Source organism: Chaetodon trifascialis, chromosome 16, assembly GCF_039877785.1.
Source record: "Chaetodon trifascialis isolate fChaTrf1 chromosome 16, fChaTrf1.hap1, whole genome shotgun sequence".
In the NCBI taxonomy this organism is placed as follows: domain Eukaryota; kingdom Metazoa; phylum Chordata; class Actinopteri; order Chaetodontiformes; family Chaetodontidae; genus Chaetodon; species Chaetodon trifascialis.
Genome location: NC_092071.1, coordinates 20153551 through 20172694, shown reverse-complemented (window position 1 = coordinate 20172694; position 19144 = coordinate 20153551). Strand labels below are relative to the sequence as shown.

The window sequence follows — 19144 nt, the reverse complement described above, 5'->3', positions numbered from 1 at the left end:
GTCTCCTGGAAACTTGCCATGCACCTCCCCAGCGGCGTTCTTAAAGGTGAAGCGAGGAGCTGCTGTGATTGGTGAAGATTTGACTCAGCTGTGCCAAACCCACTCCACGCCTTCTCCCCTCCCTCTTTCCGAGTTGTGCCGCTGGGTGGGACTGAAATGAGAAGGAGGAGGAGATGCGCCGGTGGCGCAGCTCACGAAGATACCAAAGTCTGCGCCGCCACGCCCCATTGGCGCAGCGGACCTGACTTTGCGCCGTGTCGATAATAGAGCCCCTAGTGTTAGAAGGAAATGTGGTAATTCTCATCAGATTTATGGAAATGAAAAGCTTTAAAAGAGGGTCAAATCTGGCAGCGTGATTACAGTGTTACCATGGGTGTGGTCTCTGGTGTACTTGACTGCAAAATTCTTTATTTTTCCCCATAACAGGTGCTGTCAGTCTGCGTGGAAGAGGAAAACATCATCCCCTACATCACTAACGTGCTCCAGAATCCAGATCTGGCTCTCCGTTTAGCTGTCCGCAACAACCTCGCAGGCGCTGAGGAACTCTTTGCACGCAAGTTCAACAACCTGTTTGCTGCTGGCAACTACTCGGAGGCCGCCAAGGTGGCTGCCAATGCACCAAAGGTACTCATCCTGTTCGCATGGAGTCAATCAACAACTCTCTTACGTAGTCTGAACAAAAATGTGATCCACATGGCTTTATTTATTACATGGCTGTTGGATTGGATTGCATTATATTCTGTTTACTTAGTTTGCTTTTTATCAGTCATTTAGCTCCCCTCTGACCTTCAGTTGACCTTTCCTCTCTCAGGGTATCCTGCGAACCCCAGATACCATCCGTCGTTTCCAGGGTGTTCCGAATCAGCCAGGCCAGACCTCCCCCTTGCTCCAGTACTTTGGTATCCTGTTGGACCAGGGCCAGCTCAACAAGTTTGAGTCCCTGGAGCTTTGCAGGCCTGTCCTCCAGCAGGGACGAAAGCAGCTTCTGGAGAAGTGGCTGAAGGAAGACAAGGTATTGCATATCTCTATCTCAGCGTCCACTCACAGGAAGAGGCTCTTCCTGAGCTGCCTGCATGTTTATATGACTCGCCTCTTATCTTGGATCATGTGAGAACATATGTTATGCAAGGAATTTTCAAAATGTCCAAATGTCCATGACATTTTGTGCTTCTAAGCAGCCTCAATGGCAAATAGAATCTGGACTGGGCTTTCACTCATTTTGTATATAATAATGTATTTTAATGTTTTGGGTTTTTTTTTTTCATCCATATATTTACCAAATTTGCTTTCCATTCTTTGTCTCAGTTTCCTCTGCTCTTGTCATTTGGCATAGCACACAGCATAAAAACAACATTTTTTTAAAAATAGCAAGAAAAAAGATAAGAAATTATCTTAATGGATATAATACTGCTTGTTTGTTTTAAAATGGCCCTGAATAGCTTCCAGTGCTGATGTTACTTGTCCTGTGTTTCAGTTGGAGTGTTCAGAGGAACTGGGTGACCTGGTGAAGGCAGTGGATCCCACTTTGGCTCTCAGTGTCTACCTGAGGGCCAACGTCCCCAACAAGGTCATCCAGTGCTTTGCGGAGACCGGTCAGTTCCCCAAGATCGTCCTGTACGCCAAGAAGGTATGTCTGTCTGGCTGAGGTGGTATGAGAGCTCTTGAAGATTTGATCATTCCCACATGATGAAATGTAGGGCCAATAAAGGAGAATATCAACATCTGAACTACATTTCAAACCAAAAGCCCTACCTAATGCTGAATTCAAGAGTTTCAACAAAGTGGATTGCAAAAAAGGTCAAGTTTCAAGCTTAAATGAAGATGCGTGTCTCCATGAAATTGGATTCTTTCTTTATTTATTTACTTTTTTTGGTTCTAGGTGGGCTACACTCCAGACTGGATCTTTCTGCTTAGGAATGTGATGCGGATCAACCCCGAACAAGGCCTGCAGTTTGCTCAGATGCTGGTCCAGGATGAAGAGCCACTGGCTGACATCACACAGGTCAGAGGAAGGGAGGAGGGATTTTCAAAAAGGAATACAGGGTTTTCTAATGACACACTTCCAAGCTGATAGAGAGAGTTTGGCTGTCTGCTGTTATATCATATTAAGGAGTGGAATAATTCTGTGTTAAAGAACTTGAAAGAGATTTGCCTTATTCTGACTGAAAGTTTCCAAGGTAAGTTAATTAGGAGTTTAAACTTGCTGCACAGGCTGGATTGGTTTGTACTGCTGAGTCTTTGAAGTTAGAGTGAATCCTAACTATACTTTTGTAAACTGAGATAAACATGATGACGCTCTTATTTCCTAAGTGTGTGGTTAACAAGTCCACCCCACTTTCCTTGGAACTGGACAAATCTTTGACTGAGTCACACACATTCCAACATCTGTGAACCTCAGCTATCCTGTAGTATAGAGGAAATGCACATCTTCCGTTGCTTCCTGCCACTGCAGACACTCTGCTGCAAATGTCAACTGCTGACACAGCTTTCTGTGTTGCATAAAGTGCTGTACTGGCAGGGAACAAGAATTTCAAGAATAAAACTCATTGCACCAGAGGCTTTTTTCAATCTTCGAAGGAAATATGTTGCATTGAGTCAACTTTTAATTTGCATTCCAAGTGGCCTTAAAGCAGCTTTAAAGACATTTGGACTTCTTGCATCTGTCAAGTTTAATCCTGTCAGTGGTGCAGAGTTTTAGGAGGTGTTATGTTGGAGGGATATTCATGCCAGGGTTTTAGCAGCTACTCAGGCATGGTCTCTCTTCCTTTCTTGAGTTTAAGTTCTAACCTGTGTGTCTCTGTCTGTTCAGATTGTGGATGTGTTCATGGAGTACAACCTGATCCAGCAGTGCACCTCATTCCTCCTGGACGCACTGAAGAACAACAGGCCCTCAGAGGGTCCACTGCAGACTCGCCTGCTGGAGATGAACCTCATGCATGCTCCACAGGTGAACACATCGGCACATGCTTCACTAAAAAGGATCCAGTGGATGGAGCTGGGGTGCATTTTTTCCTAACTTTTTTTATTGCTTCATGTCATGGATGCAGGTTGCAGATGCTATCCTGGGCAACCAAATGTTCACTAACTATGACCGTGCCCACATTGCCCAGCTGTGTGAGAAGGCTGGACTCCTGCAAAGGGCACTGGAGCACTACACCGACCTGTATGACATCAAGCGTGCTGTGGTGCACACGCACCTGCTCAACCCAGAGGTAGGCTTCAGTTAGCGACTGACTGAAGTTAAATTAAAACTAGTGCTGTCAATCGATTAAAATATTTAATCGCGATTAATCACATAAATGTCATAGTTAACTCGCGATTAATCGCAAATTAATTGCACATTTTTATCTATTCTAAATGTCCCATTAATTATCATTTTAATACTGTTATCAACATGGAAAAGTGGATAGGCTTGCTTTGTGCAAATGTTTTTTATTGAAAACAATGTGTAGTGTTTTATTTCACACTAACATTCTCACTTTGAGCAGCCATTCACATTTGAATGAATCAAATCTCGCACATTTTATCACTGTCAATAAACAGATGACAAAAAAATTAAATACTTGGTTACAAAAAAGCCCCTTCAACAACCCTTTCTAAGGGATCAAAACAGGGTGATACAAAATAAAGTTACAAAGTGCACATCATTGTAAACTAGGACTCAGCCTATAGTTCAGTTAAACCATGGCTTAAACTTTTCTTTCTTAAGTTTCCTTTGAACATACAAGCTGTCAGACTATGATGCTCTTCTGTTTATTCACCAGAGGTTTATCAACGCAGCCTCTTATTTCTCTCCAGAAAGAATGAACATTACTTGTCTATGGCTGCAGTAAACTTGGTTTTAGTTGCGGTATCCATATGCCTCTGTCCAAACTTTGGTCTTGCCAGTCAACCCATTGGGCAACTTTTTGAAACTAAACTTTCCATTCAGAATCTTGTTCACATCCATTTCGCCGTTTCGCGCATGACATCCGCCTACACTTTCACAGCTAGCGAGCAGGCAAGACCAAAACATGCGTGGGGCATACCCATTGTTTTGTTTCCGGTTTACAATCGGATCCTGTAGTTTTTGTCACGTTACTAGCAGTGGCCACAGCTCATAAAAAACTACAAGTTCACTAGGTCACAAAGAACATTAATCGCGCGATAAAAAAAAATGACGCCGTTAAAATTGATTTGCGTTAACGCCTTAATAACGCGATATTTTTGACAGCACTAATTAAAACTAGAGGATTTTTCTTTCTTGTCCAGTTTTAATTGCTTATTGTGTAATTTTTCGTTTGCTCCATGATAGATATTGCATGACCAATGACTTTAAACACATTTCCTCCTCCATCTCCAGTGGCTGGTGAACTTCTTTGGTTCGCTGTCGGTCGAGGACTCTCTTGAGTGCCTCAGGGCCATGCTGTCAGCCAACATCCGCCAGAACCTGCAGATCTGTGTCCAGGTGGCCTCCAAGTACCACGAACAGCTCACCACACAGGCTCTCACTGAGCTCTTTGAGTCCTTCAAGAGCTTTGAAGGTGAGATCCCAAAGTTCATAGACATTGATGACACGCTCACTCATAAGACCCAGCACAGTCTGAGACACAAAATATTGTTCAGGCCATTCACCTAAATACTCAGGCATTTGACTTTTCTTTTAGTTTTACTGACACAGTCATTCCCTTCTGCCCATGTACTTAGATAGGTGTCCCCTAACTATCAACTAGGCAAGTGGGCCAGGTATGTCTTTGGAAGCTAAGTGATTGTGTGTGTCTCTCAGGTCTGTTCTACTTCCTGGGCTCTATTGTAAACTTCAGTCAGGACCCTGAAGTTCACTTCAAATACATCCAGGCTGCCTGCAAGACAGGCCAGATCAAAGAGGTGGAGAGGATCTGCAGAGAGAGCAACTGCTATGACCCTGAGCGCGTCAAGAACTTCCTCAAGGTAAAGCTGCAGGGACAGCTGGAGTGATCAAACACTTACATTTAATGGCTCTTTTCTCCTTTCACTGGGTCACTTTTGTCTCTCTCTCTCTCTCTCTCTCTCTCTCTCTCTCTCTCTCTCTCTCTCTCTCTCTCTCTCTCTCTCTCTCTCTCTCTGCCTCTCTGTCTCTTTCTGTCTCTCTCCCTCTCTTTCTCTTAAACACTGTCTTTTTTGGCACTCATCTACTTTGCTGCTGTTCATGTTTAAATCGTGTCTGAACAGTTTTTCCACACTTTGTTTGTCTTGAGGCAAAACTGTCTAGCATTGCAATTCTGAAATCTGTTCTGTCTGTTTTCATTCATGTCACTTTTCAAGTGCGTACTTACTCTTTTAAATGATATATGCTATGAAAGAAAAGCTTCACAGATTGACATTTTGATCCGTTCCTATAGAAGAGAAAAGTATTGTTAGCATATCCGCAGCAATCTGCCTGTATTCCCACATTTCCACCCTGGGGGATCAGTAAAGGATTATCTCATCTTATCTTATTGGTTAAAATGTTCAACAATCCTTAATGGCAGTCAATTATCTTTTGTGCTTTTTGTCTTTTGTCTTTGGAATGGCAGGACATGTATCAGGTAAATCTATCTTTCCCCACAGTACAGGACTTTTCCCTTCTTTTTTTACTTTCATCCCTACCCCTTATCTGTAGGCACAGGATTGAAACTGGGATTTGTATGGAGGCGTATATGCTTATACACCACAATCCATACGCCCACGGGGTGCAACCAGTGCTCTCTGAGCTTTATATAGTCCTAGCCATTCATTGGATGCTTTGTGTGTAATTGCAGTAAATGGTGAATAAGTTGGGGTCCCGTACTTCACATTTGAAGACATTAAGGGTGGCTGTGTATGTTGTGGTCCCATAATAGTCCGTACAGCATGTTCTTGGATGATATCGACAAGGTGCACAATCCCAGTTTGTCAATCCTGTATGAGTGTGGATGACAGCAGTGTGTCAGCTCACCCGTGCATTGTGGTACAGAGGACTGTAGTGGTCAGCGTTGTCTCGTGTTGATCTGACGACTGGCAGCTCTCTGCCTGTCATTGAGTAAGAAAGCTACTTTAGAATATTTAGAGGTCTTGCTCTTTGTCTCTACTAATTTTGAGATGTGACTTCCATCTGTCGTAGTGACAAACCTTTTATTTTTCCCCCCTTCATACTGTATTAATGTGTAATTTTTGAATCAAGGAGAGTTGACTCTCGAGCTGGAAAATGATATCTTAAATTTCATTTTCAGTGACTGATAAGTGTCTAACCTCCTACACAGTACAACAGTAAGTGCAGTGGTGAAAGATCATCCCTGTTGCGTCAGGGTTGGTTGATGTTTTGTGGCTTGTATAGACGAGTTTTGTTGGTTGTGTTATGTTACTCAACATGGTCTCTTTCCCTCTACTGTGTGTGATGGACAGGAGGCGAAACTTACTGACCAGCTGCCACTCATCATCGTCTGTGACCGTTTTGACTTTGTCCACGACCTGGTCCTCTACCTTTACCGCAACAACCTGCAGAAATACATCGAGATCTATGTTCAGAAGGTAAGGCTCAGTGGAGAGACATCATGTCATCATTGTATTCCAGAAATAAGCCATGGAGATTTATTGTGAAATTTGTGTCTCAGGTGAACCCTAGCCGTCTGCCAGTTGTGGTTGGTGGTCTCTTGGATGTGGACTGCTCAGAGGATGTCATCAAGAGCCTGATCCTGGTTGTCAGAGGACAGTTCTCTACTGATGAACTGGTTGCTGAGGTGGAAAAGAGGAACAGGTGTGGCACGATACCACCTACATGTTTCTAAACCATTGCGTCCAAAAATTTAGATAATAGTGAAGCTTTGAGTACAATTAGGAAAGCTTCATGACCAGGAGAGAAAATGTTGTGCCAGCCAGTACTTTCAGCCAATCAGTATCAACCATTTTTACCACATGGTTGATATTTGCCTCATAAGATTATGAGTAAATGACATTTGGATGACTTTTCTATGACCGACAGTTTATCTGTCACTTATTTGACTTTGAAACATATGATTAATGCTTTCATACAAACAGTTTTGCGGCATCATACTTTCTCAAACAATAACTTGTATGAAACATAGAGTTTTAGAATAATGTTCGTATTCAAAAATATGAAATGAAATATTTCATTTATTCTCCTCAGAAGTGACCTGCTTGGTGTCCGAGTAATGTAGATGAAATTTAAAAAACAGGAAGGATTTTTGTTAGGCAGTGTGTTGTATTTACATTATTTCTCATCAACCAAACGATACATTTTGCAGGACTATAGGCATTACTCATCATTTACAGGCGAGTCGAAGTTATACAGGTTTTTAAAAGTAAGAGAAGACACAGAGGTCAGTGTGCAGGTAGTGACAAGTTATGGCAATGTTTTTAAAATGAGTAGTAATCTAAAGTGGAATGTGTTACATAATTATCATAACAAGCCTGAAACAGATCCCCACATGGAGAACCTTGTCTATCTAGTGCTCCAAGTCGCATGTTCATCCTTGTCTGAGAAGGTGTGTCAGCAGTCCCAGAGTCCTGACATCCTTTCTCTCTAACAGACTGAAGCTGCTGCTGCCCTGGCTGGAGTCTCGCATCCACGAGGGCTGTGAGGAGCCTGCCACCCATAATGCTCTGGCCAAGATCTACATTGATAGCAACAACAACCCCGAGCGCTTCTTGAGGGAAAACCCTTACTATGACAGCCGTGTAGTCGGAAAGTACTGCGAGAAGAGAGACCCCCACCTGGCCTGTGTGGCCTACGAGAGAGGACAGTGTGACCAGGAGCTGATCAATGTGAGGATGAAGTTTTGTATTTGCCTGCTCTCCTACCTGTATACCCAGATGTCTGTTTCAGTTAACTTTCCTATTTTCGTGTAGAACATTGAACAGCCTTGTCATTTTTGTTCTTTTCACATCAGGTCTGCAATGAGAACTCCCTCTTCAAGAGCTTGTCTCGCTACCTTGTCCGCCGCAAAGATCCTGAGCTGTGGGCCAGCGTGCTGCTGGAGAGCAACCCCTTCAGACGACCACTCATTGACCAGGTAAAGTATACACAAGATGAGTCTCATCTCATTTGATGTGACTGCCTGGTGCCTCTCTAAGCCTCCATTCTGTTGCCCTCAGGTGGTGCAGACAGCCCTGTCAGAAACCCAGGACCCAGAGGAGGTATCAGTCACAGTCAAGGCCTTCATGACTGCAGACTTGCCCAACGAGCTCATTGAGCTGCTGGAGAAGATTGTGTTGGACAACTCTGTCTTCAGTGAACACAGGTGTTTAGCTTTAGCATTTAGCATGTTTGGCTTTGTTCCCATGACACATTTCAATCAATACTGCCAAGCTAAAGTGTACTGAGGGTTCTGTGTTTTCTCCTCTTTCCCACAGAAATCTGCAGAACCTGCTGATCCTAACGGCGATCAAAGCTGACCGTACCCGTGTGATGGAGTACATCAGCAGGCTAGACAACTATGATGCTCCCGATATTGCTAACATTGCCATCAGCAACGAGCTCTTTGAGGAGGCCTTTGCCATCTTCAAGAAATTTGACGTGAACACCTCTGCTGTGCAGGTTAGTCATTAGCTCTGAAACAGCTCAACAAAAACCTTATTGACTGAAGAAGTGTTGACCGTCCTTTTTTGTTTGTTTTAAACCTAGGTGCTGATCGAGCATATTGGCAACTTGGACCGGGCCTATGAGTTTGCAGAACGCTGCAACGAGCCGGCTGTGTGGAGCCAGCTGGCCAAGGCTCAGTTACAGAAGGACCTGGTTAAAGAGGCCATTGACTCCTACATCAAAGCCGATGATCCCTCTGCATACATGGAGGTGGTACAGGCTGCTGACAAGAGCGGTAAAGAGACTTGTTGACCTCAATAAGAAAAGAGGGAGGAAAAGAATACCACCTGATTTACTATAAGCTGATCAATCGCTATGAACAGATGGCAGGGTTTCAGAGAAAGCTCTTAGTCATTTGCCAGTGCCAATTCGATTGAAAGCAATCGATGAGGAGCACATCAGCTGTGCTATGGAGTTTGTCCTGCAGGGGTATTTGCTGATAGTTGCAGCTACTGCAGCAGTTCTTTATTGAAAGTGTACACTATCAGCATAAAATACACTTGAGGCAGTGTTCTACATCTACAAAAAAAAAAAAACAAAACAAAGAAAAAGATTAGTTAGAAATGCAGCAAAAGCTTATTGTTACTGTCCATGTGTTTCAGGCAACTGGGAGGACTTGGTCAAATTCCTTCAGATGGCTCGTAAGAAGGCCCGGGAGTCCTACGTGGAGACAGAGCTCATCTTTGCCTTGGCCAAAACCAATCGCCTGGCTGAACTGGAAGAGTTCATCAACGGACCCAACAATGCTCACATCCAGCAGGTTAGCCTTGCTCTCAGACACCTTTGTGAATAAGATCTCATGCCAGAAATGAAACACTGTCTTTGTTATATCTGCCATGTAGGTTGGCGACCGCTGCTACGATGAGAAAATGTATGATGCTGCTAAACTGCTATACAACAACGTCTCCAACTTTGGGCGTCTGGCTTCAACTCTGGTGCACCTTGGGGAGTACCAGGCTGCTGTGGACGGCGCCCGTAAGGCCAACAGCACCCGCACCTGGAAAGAGGTGTGCTTCGCCTGCGTGGATGGAAAGGAGTTCAGACTGGCCCAGATGTGTGGTCTCCACATCGTGGTGCACGCTGACGAGCTGGAGGAGCTGATCAACTACTACCAAGTAAGATTAAGACATTTTTTGTGTGTTTGTGTGTTCACTGTCGGGTATGTTATTTAAAAAATGATACACAGAGGCTATAGTGTTTGCATGTAGTTTATCTTATGACACCTTCTCGTTTTAAGGCATGTCACTTCGCCCACATACATACATAAGCACACATTTACATACTCCACCGTCTTCTCTCTCAGGACCGCGGTTACTTTGAGGAGCTGATCACCATGTTGGAGGCTGCCCTGGGCCTGGAGCGCGCTCACATGGGGATGTTCACAGAGCTGGCCATCCTTTACTCCAAGTTCAAGCCCCAGAAGATGAGGGAGCATCTGGAGCTCTTCTGGTCCAGAGTTAACATCCCCAAGGTCCTGAGGGCAGCGGAGCAGGCTCACCTGTGGTCCGAGCTGGTCTTCCTGTACGACAAGTACGAGGAGTACGACAACGCCATCATTACCATGATGAACCACCCGACAGATGCCTGGAAGGAGGGACAGTTCAAAGATATCGTTACCAAGGTACACTTTGATTTGACTGTGGAACAAAGTTTGCTTTAATATTATTATATTTTTCTTTATTCTGAGGTAACTGCCTCTTTGTATTTGATGGAACAGGGGAATTCTGTAAACTTCATTTTTCACAACTGCAGTTGTAACAATTTAGCTGTTAAAAGCTTTGAGCGACTGGAAATGTTTGGTTTAGGTATGTTAAAAAGCTGTACAGACCCTGTGTGTTATATTCCAAATCCAGTGTTTGTGCTTCTTCAGTGATTGTTTCTAAGACTGTCTTCCCCTCTGCACCCTGTGTAGGTGGCCAATGTGGAGCTGTACTACAAAGCCATCCAGTTCTATCTGGAGTTCAAGCCCTTGTTACTGAATGATTTGCTCATAGTGCTTTCCCCCAGACTGGACCACTCCCGTGCTGTCAACTTCTTCAGCAAGGTACGCTTTAATCTCTCATTAAGATAGAAAAGGAGTAGTGGTTTTTGCAGATTTCGCAGAAATTCTGTTCAAATTTTGGCTGGATGTGGATGGAATCTTGGCCAGTGAGATTATGATTGTATATGTATGTCCACAGGTGAAACAGCTGCCTCTGGTCAAACCCTACCTGCGGTCAGTACAGAACCACAACAACAAATCAGTCAATGAAGCACTTAACAACCTTTTCATCACAGAGGAGGATTATCAGGTGAGAGCCTTTGACATGCTGCTGTATTTATTAAATCTTTTATTCCATAACTGTTATTGCTCTGTGATTTATTATCCTCCGTTTTCCCATCACACTCTTGTTAGGCTCTGAGGACATCAATAGATGCCTACGACAACTTTGACAACATCTCCCTGGCCCAGCGTTTGGAGAAGCATGAGCTGATTGAGTTCAGGAGAATTGCTGCTTACCTCTTTAAGGGCAACAACCGCTGGAAACAGAGTGTGGAGCTCTGCAAGAAAGACAAGCTCTATAAGGTGCTGTTTCCCCCTCAACACTCACCTTTACTGTCTTTCTGAATGTTTCCGATACACTGGATAGATTGTCTGACTTGTCCTCCTGACCCTGTCCATGCTCTGTCTTCCCTGCAGGATGCCATGCAGTATGCGTCAGAGTCCAAGGACATCGAGCTGGCAGAGGAGCTGCTGTCCTGGTTCCTACAGGAGAACAAGAAGGAGTGTTTCGCCGCCTGCCTGTTCACCTGCTACGACCTGCTCCGACCTGACGTGGTGCTGGAGACCGCCTGGAGGCACAACATCATGGACTTTTCTATGCCATACTTCATTCAGGTCATGAGGGAGTACCTCAGCAAGGTGGGTCAGCTCTTTTCAGGCTGGAGTCAAGTGAACTGAGGAATGAATAGGTTTTGATGTAAACAAAGGCCATGTAGCTGTCCAACACTGCTGTCATTCTGTCAGAGAGGACCACTCCAAGGTCTGCAACATCTGAACCAGATCTTAACCCTTTCAACAGTGCAGTCAGGAATAAGGATGCTGATTATTATTCTTAATTCTAAATTATATTATATTATATTATATTATATTATATTATATTATATTATATTATATTATATTATATTATATTATATTATTCTTACAATATTAATTGATACAGGACACATTCTCTTCCTGTTTTGGTCCTTTGAGGTATGGAGTCTGATCCATAAACCAGGTACAATAGTTTAGAGAACTGTAGCTAATTAAACATGTATGTTTTATAGACAAAATGAGAACATCATGATGGCTGCAACTGCAAATATTCCAAACATCTGGAATGTTAACATATGCAGAATCCTGACTGTATTCGAAATAGGAAGATACCATTGTTTTCCCTTGACTCGAGTCGCTGTCGTAGTTGTCAGTATCAAAGACATACCCAGAATTCTTTCTTATGGTCGTCTGTTTACCAGATTTCTTTACAGGGACATATTTGTAATTTTCTTCTTCTATGCTGCACCTCTTCTCTTCCAGGTTGATGCAGTTAAGGAACAGGTGAAAGCTAAATGCTCTGTTTTTGATCTCTAAGTATTTAGTATTCAGACGACTGCAGCCTTGAGTGTGCATGGATTGTAGCTACACTCTCACTTCAGCACAGTCACTGAGCTGTGTTTTTTTTTTTTTTTTATTTAGTTGTTGGGGAACTCTCGAGATATGAATTCTCTAATAATACTTTAAGTCTGCGGAAATTAAACTGTAGCCGTCTGCTGCAAGAAAGCAGGCCTGCATGACATATGCAGTTAGCAGAAAAAAATCAAGTGTATAGACTGTAGACTGTCTAAACTCCAGATGCTCTGCCAGTCGTTAAGGGACCATAGTTGGCCCTGATCCTATCCCATGTTTGAAGAACTACAACCCAGCAGCAGACTGCAGCAGAGGTTATATCACAAGTCCAAAAAAACAGTCTACATGGGGAGTTTGTTGGAGAAAATGTACTGTGCGCAGTAGCTTTAATCATAGTTGAAATATCTGTTTTATTGCCCTTTCAGACACAATGCGACAGCAGCAACACTGTGCTCTGAAACCAGTTATTTCCAGCAGCCTGAACCGAGCCACCAAGACTTTTCGCTGCATTGAGTTAAACGGCATGCGCGGCCCAGTGTGCCATTCAGCGGGCTTATGGTTGCAGTTCAACCTCATTGATCTTTGGGTGCAAGCTCACAGACAAACTGCTGAACACAGCAGGGAGCGCAGCTGGAATCGCATTATGTCATAAACGGACTTAACTTTCTTAATTCACGAAAATATCCACCATTTTGTTTTCAACTGGTGCTTAAACCGCAGAGAAGCTTCAACAAGTGCAATCATTTCTCTGCAATTTCACTTAAAAGTGCATTTCCTCACAGACATTGACACTGCACAATGAAGCTGTGTGTTTTAAAGCTTGTGTTTTGATGTATTACTTGTTAATAGAATAAAGCATGTGTGGAAACGTCTTTTGCTGATACATTGCAGCAGGCTGTTGGTCGTGCCTGGCTTCCTGTAGAAAGCCTTGAACTGTAGGCAGCACCTGGCCTCAGACTCACCCTCCTCCCTCCTCCCCCTCCTCCTCCTCCTCCTCGTCCTCCTCCCACCAAACTGCATCACAGTGCTGCAGCCTGTTCCTCACTGCCAGCAGTGGAGCAAATAGAGCATGGGACTGTTTCTGTATACAGTGACGCTTGAGCTCGTTGAAAATGTGTGCAGAGAAGTTAAAGATCTCCCGTTTTTCTGAAGAGGCATGGAGATGATGATGAATGCATATGTTCAGCACAAGGTGAAGACGTGCACTGCTGAGCAAGCCCTGACTTTTAATGATAGAAATAACCTGCGTCCAGGTGCTGCTGCTTTCCCCCTGATGACCTGATATGAATATTTGCTTATTAGTGCATCTGACTTGCTGCCTGAAGAAGAGCTTCTTCTTATTTTTTTATTTATTTATTTTTATTTTTTGGGGGGGGAGAATTAGCTGCTTTCATTGTCAGGCCACCCAGACAGGGCAGAGGAAGTGAAAATGATTAGTTAAACTTATTTTAGTAGTTGGATTTATGTGAATTTTAAGCATAAAATGGTGTGAAGGACAATCATCATTAATGCATGATGTTTAATACACACTGTAGAAGACGCTGTTTGTATGAAGTTGTGTGAAAAGGAAATAGTAGGGGTTTAATCTCCTGAAACTGACTTTTGTTTCCAACAGCTGGGTTTTGTTTAGCCTTGATCTGCTTTGGGTGGTGACCCTCATGAGCATCCTTGTCAGAAACGCTGTCACAGATTAGTTAACAAATATATGTGTAACTTTTCAATTTTTTTAGTTATTCAGCATGTTGTTTACTCATTAAGTGTCATGGCTTTGTATTAAATGCTGTTATTTCTTTGCCTTGTAGGTAGATAAACTAGAAACCTCAGAGTCCCTAAGGAAAGAAGAGGAGCAGGCAACAGAGACGCAACCCATCGTCTATGGTAATAGTCCTCTCATGACATCAGTGTCCATTTCACTCTGATCAGAAGCAGACAGCAGTCTTCCTTCCATAAACAGCACTTTTTGGCCCTGAGATTATCAGGTGTTGCCTGTGGTCATTGAGCTTCATAGAACCTTGAATATCTGATTTTCTAATTACTATTTCTGACGGGCTGAAAATAGCTGCCTGCTGTGGCCAAAAACATGCACTGTGAGAGCTGTCAGAGTGAACCAGATCAGGACATTTGTGGGCCAGACAGCTAAACAATGAGCTGTAACTCACTGTAAGGATCAAATTCATGTGTTTCTGTGGGTTCATCACTACGAGTGAGTACTTTTACAACTGTACAAGAATTCCAAACGTGGCAGATCATGGTGTTCATGTCAGATCCCAGCACAGCAAGAAGTTGATTGAGAAATCAAGTTTTCAAGGCATTAAAGGAAATTTTGATCTATGTGTAATATAGGTCATATCAAGGTGTTTTTACAAACAGGTCAACGCATTTTACTATGTGTTTTTTATTAATTGCAACAGATGTTAACAGCTGCCCGTTGTCCCACAGCTGAACAGGAAACTACACCAGACTACACGGTTCACCACACAAGAACTCTTTAAAGCTAAAAAACAAGATCAACAAACCAAAAAGGAAGCACTGTGGCCAAATCATTAAAGTTTTACATCAGTACTGTGGCTCTGGTTAAATAAAACAGACCAGTTACACATTTGAAACCTATACTTTGTGTGTGTGTTGCAGGCACACCCCAGCTCATGCTGACAGCAGGCCCCAGCGTACCTGTGGCCCCTCAGCAAGCTTACGGCTATGGCTACCAGGCACCTGCAGGATACAGTCAGCCAGCAGCTCAGCCAGGCTTTGGCTACGGCATGTAAAGACCCCACCCCCGTCTCTCCACATGCAGGCTGGAGCTACCATCCATCCATCTCCCACAGTCCTTCACCAGACCATTATTATGGCCTCTGCGCCCTCTACAGGCAGCAGGGGATAATACAGACATCAGACACTCTTTTTTTTTTTTTTTTTTTTTTTTAAACTTTTCTTTCCCCCTTTTTAAACTGTCATGAAGGACTCAGTTTTATTTTTGTTGTCAAAGAAAAAGATTGCATCACAAAGATTAATTTTCTCACATTCCGTATTGACTAGATTAATTTTTCTTTTGTCTATTTTATTTGAATGGGAAATGGTTTATGTACAATGGCAACGGGGGGGCTTGTGGGAAGAGCTAGTCCTCTTCTCATTTTAAAAATAAGGTCTGTTGTGAAGCATCTGATTTGCACTCTGTAGTGAGAAGAATTAATGTAGAACCTTTTCCTTTTGATGTGTGTGAGCAGCTTTTTCTGTCCGACTGTAAAATGCATTTAATTATTGTATATTCAGACACAAAAAAATGCTACTATGTTCTTCTATATTTGAACATGAGACTGCCGCTTCCATGACCACAATCCTGAAACACTACGTTGTACCAGTCGTGTCCCCACACACACCTCCACACACTTCAGGGCTGTTTCTTGAAAAAAACCTAAGAGAGTATTGAACATACGATTTACGGGAAAGTTTCATTCTTTCCAGCAATGCCTATGCAGGACTCTCCAAACAAATTTGCATTCAGACGATATTTCCATGTGCTTTAAATACTGCTCTAACGTGGGACCATTCCACCTCAGGAGGGACTGCAGACCTGTTTGTGTTTGACTAACATGCCCCATGCCCCCTCTTTATGCTGCGGTTTGTTTCTGCTGGATATCTTTTTGGGTCACTTGAGTGTTCAGGAGAAATTTTTCAAACTCTGTTCTCCTCGTGTCCTGTCGAGGGCTGCCTTTAACCTTTTCGGCTGATCCGTTCGTCCAGTTCAGAAACAGTATCACAGGACTCGTGGTAATTTGAAGTTTTTATCAAAGGCTTGCGTGTATACAAGAAATCAATCATTAACTCCTTTGAACTTATATTCTTATCTAAATTACCTTAGATTTAAATTGTGCACTTAAGATACTTGATTGTGCATAATCAGGATCATAATGAATGAGACAGCGGTTTTGTTTTCCACTTAAAAATAAAGGCTTCTTGTTTGTCAAGATCAGTCTGACTGTGTCTTACATATATGGTCACGTGCAGGAGATGAACTCAGTAAAGGGTCACAGTTGCTTTCCATCCACTTCGCTGCGCATTAATCCCCAAAAAAGGGAAGTGATGTCATGGTTCTGATAAGTGATAAATACTGAGCAGAACTCTCACACGCTCTAAAGTGCATGAAAGAGATGCTGCAGCTCAATGTAATGTGCAAAACGATGTGATGGTATTACGAGAACAACAGCTTCTCCATTTCCAAACACAGTGTGTCAGTGTTTCTATTTGCTGACCTTGCCTATTTGCAGGGCAAAGGTGAACCCTGAGCTGGGAGTCTGCCGGAGTCAGCGGGGAGATTGCACTGAAACAGGAAATACATTTTTGAATTCAGTTGAAGTGCATAACAATAAGTCTCTGTAGACGGGTGTGAATGGGATAGTACCTTAACACAATTCAGTGCAGTGCACCTGCAGTAAATTCATTTGATACTAATGTGTCATATCAGAGCAACTGATTCAGCTGTAGGCCAACATTTGATGCAACTCTGTTTGTAGATTGGATTCTATTGCAAGGTGTTTCCATTACTTTGTCCATCTTGTTTTATGCCTGCCACCTTAAAATGCTCATATTTGTTGAAATGCAGCAGTTTGACTCTCAGTGCACAGGGATGTAGTGTAAGCACCCTCTGATGGTTCATGTCAGAAGGTGCTAGAAGTGAAGCACATTAGTAAAAAGCTCAGATCTGGTGAGTTATCACCTGTCATACAACATGTGGATACACCTCATTTCAAACAGCTGGAAGATTGTGACTGTGTTTCTTTCAGAAGATAAAAGTAAATGCACACAAGAAGATGATGTGGATATGACAGCCGAGTAGATGGAGGCATCCATTCTTATTTTCAGGAAGTTTGACTAATGTGACATTTAAGATGAGGAAAATACTTCAGATACATCATTTTGTAAAATCTAAATGACATTCAGTTGATTTTTTTCTCTATTAAGAGAAGATCATTTTGGGACCATGGTCAGTAGAAACTTTGTTCACAGGAGGACAAGCACAGGTGTAATCAATAACATTAATAGCATTCCATTTATATTAATCAATTACAAAAATCTGCTATTTTGCATGTTGGCTCACTGTAATGCCTTACTGGACATTTAGTGGAACTAAGTTGTTCATAACATACTTCTCCTGCTATGAAAAGTCAAAACGTCTGCTGTGAAAAGCTCTTACTTTATTTTACGGTGCTGTGATTCTATGAGACCAATAATATTGTTTTGTTTCCTCTAAGCATGTCTTCAGAAACCAGCCTGAGCAGACTGGTTAGGACTGACACAAACAGTTTGTTTGTTTGTGTTTGTGCTGTTTTTGCTGCTGTCACAACTATCACAGTGAAATAACACACTTTGAGCTGCTACTAGTGCTATTCAAGTCAACTGATTTCTTATATGATAGGTTAAGTGTGCACAAAACCCCCAAATCCACACAGAAAATTCAAGCACCTAACATGTAATTGAGTCAATCATTGTAGAAAAATATAAACTCATGGTAGCCCAGCAACAATTTATATTGGAAACAGTTTTAACAACAAATAAATTGCATGTAAGTCCCACAGATGCAGGCTGGAACTCTAATAGAGCTTCAAGTCTCCAGTGACTCTGTCGATCAGATCAGCTGGGCCTGGACCAATACCCAGCACGGTGCGTGATCCGGGTGCTATTTGTGTCCTTCCTGCATCCTGAATCAGGCTGACAGGAAGTCCCGCTTCTCTGGCTTGACCGAGCAGATCAATCAGGGTGTCCTCATTGGGGGCCTTCACCACCACCTTGGGCTGGCCGCAGTACTCCCACTGTTTGAGAAGCTCTGGGTTCCTGCGCTGAACCTGTTTGTAAGCGGATACAGCAGCATGGGAGCACTGGGCAGCGACTTTCCCTTTGCCCATCTTCAGGTCATTTCGGACAACTAAGATCATCTTGAACTCGCCACCCTCTCCCATCACGCTTGCTTCACTAGCACCGTTCCCTATCGCTGACATCAGGGTTTTGGATGTTGGGCCAAAGCGAGTCCGAAGGTGCCATCCAAGGAAGAGGCCACAGCCCAGTCCAGCTGCTACACCCAAACCCAGTGGACCGTGCAGCAAATCCATACTGTTAAAACTGCAAAAATGACAAAACAGAATAACTCACATTTACATATATTGGCTTAAAAGGCAGAAGGGTTTAAGCAGCAACATCATCTTTTTCAAACTGAAATTAAAGATTCATTCTTAGTCTTGAAAACATAATTTCATTAAGGTGGAACTTCTGATTATGTTACACTGACTTCAGCAGTTCATGGAAATGTTCAGATCTCCAGTTCTCTGTGCACCTAAAAGACTTGTTCCTCCATGTTGGTTTTAAAACGGATATTTAAATGCATCCATGAACGTCTATTTAGTTATTTGCGGAACTGGCCTTTCTGTATGACACAAACGTCATTAGATAACGTAAAATAGCATCACGCTCATTACGCACATATGGTCATTTTAAATTATTTTAGTAACTCCGTGAGTCTGTTACAGTCTTTGCTAACTTACTTAATTTTATATGTGGAACAAGCCTGGCTAACGTTAGCTCCCTGGCTACAGGCGACACAATTTACTCGCCAAAAACACCGCTTCGATACAAGAGATATCACTTCAGGACCAAATAGACTCATTTTCATCCATTTCTTTACCCCACAGAGCCAACATGTTGCAGCTGAATAGTTACAAAGCGAATCACACTGACATGTGTCATACCTGCCAGTTTCTTCAACGCCTTGCCAGCATGAATAAAGTTTCATTTACTTCTGTCGTGGGCGCCTGGCGATGACGTCACAACAACGCGACGTTTCAAAAACATTTAAACGTTTATTTATTTTTGTTAAACAAAAATATACGAAATTATTATCATTAGTAGTAATAGTAGTAGTAGTCGTT

General features: G+C 42.8%; 2 protein-coding genes across 3 annotated transcripts in view; one reads left to right on the top strand and one right to left on the bottom strand.

Moving 5' to 3' along the window:
• Positions 1-16192, top strand: part of cltca (clathrin, heavy chain a (Hc)) — a 36373-nt gene extending 20181 nt beyond the window's left edge. For both annotated transcript variants that reach the window (XM_070982343.1, XM_070982342.1), the window contains exons 7-30: positions 427-624; positions 812-1012; positions 1475-1627; positions 1880-2002; positions 2810-2947; positions 3048-3212; positions 4343-4523; positions 4766-4929; positions 6382-6507; positions 6591-6733; positions 7527-7761; positions 7887-8009; positions 8092-8237; positions 8350-8533; positions 8621-8813; positions 9181-9338; positions 9421-9693; positions 9882-10199; positions 10491-10622; positions 10759-10869; positions 10974-11144; positions 11259-11480; positions 14030-14105; positions 14859-16192. In XM_070982343.1, coding sequence (XP_070838444.1) covers positions 427-624; positions 812-1012; positions 1475-1627; positions 1880-2002; positions 2810-2947; positions 3048-3212; positions 4343-4523; positions 4766-4929; positions 6382-6507; positions 6591-6733; positions 7527-7761; positions 7887-8009; positions 8092-8237; positions 8350-8533; positions 8621-8813; positions 9181-9338; positions 9421-9693; positions 9882-10199; positions 10491-10622; positions 10759-10869; positions 10974-11144; positions 11259-11480; positions 14030-14105; positions 14859-14992 — 4068 coding nt within the window. In that variant the 3' untranslated portion in view covers positions 14993-16192. The remainder of the gene's footprint in view (positions 1-426; positions 625-811; positions 1013-1474; positions 1628-1879; positions 2003-2809; positions 2948-3047; positions 3213-4342; positions 4524-4765; positions 4930-6381; positions 6508-6590; positions 6734-7526; positions 7762-7886; positions 8010-8091; positions 8238-8349; positions 8534-8620; positions 8814-9180; positions 9339-9420; positions 9694-9881; positions 10200-10490; positions 10623-10758; positions 10870-10973; positions 11145-11258; positions 11481-14029; positions 14106-14858) is intronic.
• On the bottom strand, positions 15998-19033 carry ptrh2 (peptidyl-tRNA hydrolase 2). Its single transcript, XM_070982345.1, has 2 exons — positions 18965-19033; positions 15998-18341 (listed from the first exon to the last, which is right to left on the bottom strand). The coding sequence occupies exons 1-2, from the start codon at positions 19006-19008 to the stop codon at positions 17816-17818; spliced, it is 570 nt and encodes a 189-aa protein (XP_070838446.1). The 5' UTR covers positions 19009-19033; the 3' UTR covers positions 15998-17815.
• Positions 19034-19144: the final 111 nt, after the last annotated feature.

Excerpts from the sequence above, each read along its gene's own strand:
- ptrh2 (XM_070982345.1), bottom strand. The coding sequence starts at position 19,008 with ATGAAACTTTATTCATGCTGGCAAGGCGTTGAAGAAACTGGCAG. Across the intron at positions 18,342-18,964 it reads GGCGTTGAAGAAACTGGCAG|TTTTAACAGTATGGATTTGC; the intron begins GTATGACACATG and ends TCATTTTTGCAG.